At 38.0% G+C, this 4,635-nt stretch overlaps 1 protein-coding gene across 1 annotated transcript; it reads left to right on the forward strand.

Moving 5' to 3' along the window:
- The first annotated feature begins 1,615 nt into the window (after positions 1 to 1,615).
- LOC113752222 (disease resistance protein RPM1-like) lies at positions 1,616 to 4,410 on the forward strand. Its single transcript, XM_027296349.1, has one exon. The coding sequence runs from the start codon at positions 1,630 to 1,632 to the stop codon at positions 4,408 to 4,410; it is 2,781 nt and encodes a 926-aa protein (XP_027152150.1). The 5' UTR covers positions 1,616 to 1,629.
- The last annotated feature ends 225 nt before the right edge of the window (positions 4,411 to 4,635 follow it).

The raw sequence follows: 4,635 nt of genomic DNA on the forward strand, positions 1-4,635 counted from the left end.
TCAAAATATTCACATAATCCCCACCATAATTTTATGTATAGTAAAAATTTGACATAAAAGAGTCTTCATAGAATCGTTATTTGAAATGCTTGTATTGCACTTATTCAAGTGTGGAATAAATTTTTGGGGGGTGGGGTAGGGGAAAGGGGAGGAACAACTTTTCGTAAAATTAATTTTGTGGGCATACATGAAATAGTAGGACGATTGAATAAATATTATAACTTCATTACACACTTCTTAGAGTGCATTTAGGTCATTCAATATGATTGGAGTTACTTTCTACTCATTTTCAATTTTATATAAAACTATATAGATTTATATAATTATGTGATCATATTTGAAATCAGAAAAATGAGAGAGAGAGAGAGAGAGAGAGAGAGAGAGAGAGAGAGAGAGAGAGAGGACTTTTATGCAAAAAAGCACGTTCTCATGTACAAGTTCTTCTGCAACTGCCCATAAAAGTTTTCCTCAAATACATTCCAAATAGTTCAGTTTCCAATTTCCATTGGCATTTGAAATGAAATATGATGTGGTCTTTTCCTTGTCAACTTTTTCTTTTCAGCTGGTTTTATTTAGAATCTTAGCTACATGTTTGGAAGCCAATCAAAACAACATAGAAGGGGAGTTGAACATTTCTCGAGAATATTGTTAGATTGACTATGACAAATACCTTGCTTTCCTACTCAACTAATCAAAATTTTGTCGTTGCCTTTCTTAGCATGAGAATATATGTATTCTAATATGCTTTGCCCATTTCTTAGGTTATGCCCAATATGCTTTTCGTTGCAGGTAGGCAAATCTTTCTTTATTTCATTACAATGAATTTATGTTACTTTGCAAGTATTACCAAAGTGCCAATTTCAAGAACAATCTTCTTTGAAATTAGTATCATTTTTGGATTGATTAGATCATGTAAAACACATCCTTTATGGCCCAAAAAACAAAAAAGACATTTTTTTCCCAAAGCTTGTAAGCGAGAAGATATAAAGGAAACGCATAAGAGGCAAATCAAGGACTTTACTTTTATATGATTATCATCTCTACTAAAGTAAGTTGGATCTTAGGGACAACATATTTCTTTTTCCTATCTATTACTTTTACTTAGAATCATAGCTAGCCATTTCTTTTGGGGCAAATTATGAAAACATTAGAAGGGAGCTGAACATTATCTGAAGATTGTTAGATTCCACATGACAAATACCTTCCTTTCCAATTTAAACAATCAAAAGAAATCCAAAATTTTCTCTATGCCTTTCTTAGCCCAAGAGAATAGTTATTCTTTACCTATTTTTTTAGGTTATGCTCTGTATACTTTTTCTTTTGAGTAGACTGACATTTCACTTTTTGACTACAATAACTATTGATATGTACTACCAAAATGCCAAATAAAACTCCTTGTTTATACCACAAAGGGCAAAAAAAGCATACATTCCCAAATTCATATCATTCTTGAACAGCTATTCTTTCAAATTCATATAATTCTAGAATTTGCTAGCTCATATAAACCGCATCCTCTATACTACAAAAGAAAGAAAGAAAAAGAAAAACAGCATATTTTCTGAAATTTGAAACAACTCTCAAAATTTTTTTGATAAGAAAACTGATTCTTGAGAAATTTGACTGAGCATTATGGCAGAGAGTGTTGTAGGTTTTTTGATTAACCAGCTCTCAACCTTGCTTTCCCAAGAGATCACACTTTTGGGGGGGCTTAAATCAGATGTTCAATTCATCAAAGATGAACTCGGGAGCATGAAGTCTTTCCTCAGAGAAGCTGAAGCAAAGGAAGACAATGATTCTCAACTCCAAGAATGGCTAAAGCAGGTTCGAGAAGTTGCTTATGATACAGAGGATGTTCTCGATGATTTTACCTTCCGCTTTGCTCGTGGCTACAAGGACGGATTCTGTGGCAAGGCTGGAAAGATCTATAACTCAATAAAGAATCTGAAAGCTCGCCATCAAATTTCTTTGGAGATAAAAGACATCAAGGCCAGAGTTGGAGACATTTCAGAAAGGCGTCGAAGGTTCCCGTCCCAATATGGTACTCAAGAAAGAGGCTCCAGCTCTTCTCGCCAGGTGAATCCAGATTTTGGCATTCGTACTCAATCACTCTTCATTGAAGAAGCTCGACTTGTTGGGATTGATAAGCCCAAAGCAGAGCTCATCTCAAAAATCCTTGATGACCATTCCCAATTGAAAGTAGTTTCGGTTGCGGGAATGGGGGGACTCGGGAAGACTACCCTGGTGAAAAAAGTCTATGATGACGCTGCAGTGAAGAAACGATTTCAGAGCCACGCCTGGATAACTGTTTCTCAAAATTTTCAGTTCAGGGACATCATCAAGAACCTGATCCAACAGTTGTACAATGAAATCAGACAGCCAGTCCCTCCCCAAGTGGAATTCATGGATGATATTATGCTGAGTGAATTTGTCAGAGACTTCCTCCGAGAAAGAAGGTACATCCTTGTCCTTGATGATGTGTGGAGTATAGATGCCTGGGAAGCTATCAAATGTGTATTGTCTGACTGCACTACTGCTAGCCGTGTTGTATTGACAACACGAATAGCCGATGTAGCTTCTGCGTCCTGTTTAGGATCACTTGACTTCGTCTATAAGATGGAGCCTCTTTCTGATAAAGAGTCTTGGACTCTGTTTTGCAATAGAACATTTCAGAGCAATAACTGTCCTCCAAATCTAGAAGAAGTTGCTAAAAAAATACTGAAAAAATGTGAGGGCCTACCGCTTGCAATTGTTGCAATAGGTGGTGTTTTGGCTCTGAAGGACAAGGAAAAGACAGATGAATGGGAGATGATTCTTCATGGTTTTGGTGGCGAGGCAGATGGCAGTGGTAAGCTTGACAGAATCAAAAGGGTACTCTTACTTAGCTACAATGATTTGCCTCACTATCTTAAAAGCTGCCTATTGTATCTAAGCATCTACCCTGAAGATTATCCAATTGATGTGGTATCTATACTTCTGAAGTGGATTGCACTAGGATTTGTAGAAGAGAAAGAAAGAATAACATCCACTGATATTGCTATGGGATATATGAAAGAACTCATCAACAGAAGCTTAATCCAAGTTAAATCCACATTGGACCATGGCAGATTGGATACATGTGGTCTCCACGATTTTCTGCGTGAAATCATTGTTTCAAAATCCAAAGAGCAGGACTTCACGACTGTAGCCACCAGGTATTACACAAGATGGCCTGAAAAAGTTCGACACCTAGCAATCCACAACTTCACTGATAATCCGCAAGAATTTAGTAGTTTAAAGTGTCTTCGGTCTCTGGTAATATTTGGGTATGAAGATCCTCTCACAACTACATTTTTATCCGAGTTCTTAAGTGGTGACCCCAAGTTGCTAAAGGTGTTGGATTTGTATGGAGCTGAATTGGACAGCATCCCAAAGCAAGTCTTCAAACTATTTCATCTCAGGTATCTTAATCTTGCAAGAACTGGAGTTAAAATTATTCCAAAATCTATTGGGAAGCTTCAAAACCTTGAAGTTATAGATCTGATGGGAACGAATGTAACAGAGTTGCCTGTGGAAATTCTAAAGCTAAGAAAACTCCATTCTCTTTTGTTAGGCGGGCGGGGTGATTATTCAACTGAGTATGCAATTTGGGGCTGTAAATGTCCACTTGGAATTGGAAAGCTTATTTCTTTGGAGGAGCTGCATGGTATAGAAGCAGACAGTGATAAAATAGTAATGGAGGTTGGAAAGCTAACGCAATTGCGACTATTAGCCATCACAAAGCTGAGAAGAGAAGATGGAAAGGAGTTGCTCTCCTCCCTCTTGAGGCTGACCAACCTTCGAGAGTTGTCCATCTCCTGTATTGAAGAAGATGAGACCCTTGATCTCCAACATTCCATCTCTCCAAAGCTTGAATTCCTCACACGTCTGATGTTGAAGGGGCGTTTAGAGAGAGTACCGCAATGGGTGACATCACTTCAATCCTTGAGAACCTTAGTATTGGACAATAGTAGGTTGGGAGAAGATGAGAATGCAATGGGCTCCCTCGGACATTTGCCCAATCTGGTATCACTTATTCTCTATCGTGCTTATGAAGGGGAGACAATATGTTTTAAGGTTGGAGGATTTCGAAAACTCCAGGACTTAGAGCTCGGGCAATTAACAAGACTGAAATGGGTGCGAGTGGAAGAGGAATCAATGCCTAGTCTCAGAAAACTGCGCTTAGGTGGTTGCAAACTGATGCAGGAGTTGCCTTCGGGCATCCAAAACTTGACCAGACTTGAATATCTTGGGTTTTATGAAATGTCTGATGAGTTAATGCACAAAGTACTGAATTTGGATAAACGGAGTGAAGATTATCAGACAATTTCTCATATCCCTCGAGTTTTCATTGGTCACTGGATTGATGATCGGTGGGAAGGCACGTTCCTCTAAGAGAAGAGAAGCTAAGAGACAACTCTTTGCAGCTTTCAACATTAACTGATATTCAGTCAACTCATCTCTTGTATAAGTCTCAGGTTGCTTACTAGCTTTTCCTTTTATTTCATGGGCTCTCGTTAACCTTTTCCTTTCTACTGCTTATTACATTTGTATCAAATCATATCATGAAATAGCTCAATTCCTCGAACATAGTGTGTGTTCATATATATGGATTTAGAT

This window comes from Coffea eugenioides, chromosome 11, assembly GCF_003713205.1.
Source record: "Coffea eugenioides isolate CCC68of chromosome 11, Ceug_1.0, whole genome shotgun sequence".
In the NCBI taxonomy this organism is placed as follows: Eukaryota; Viridiplantae; Streptophyta; class Magnoliopsida; order Gentianales; family Rubiaceae; genus Coffea; species Coffea eugenioides.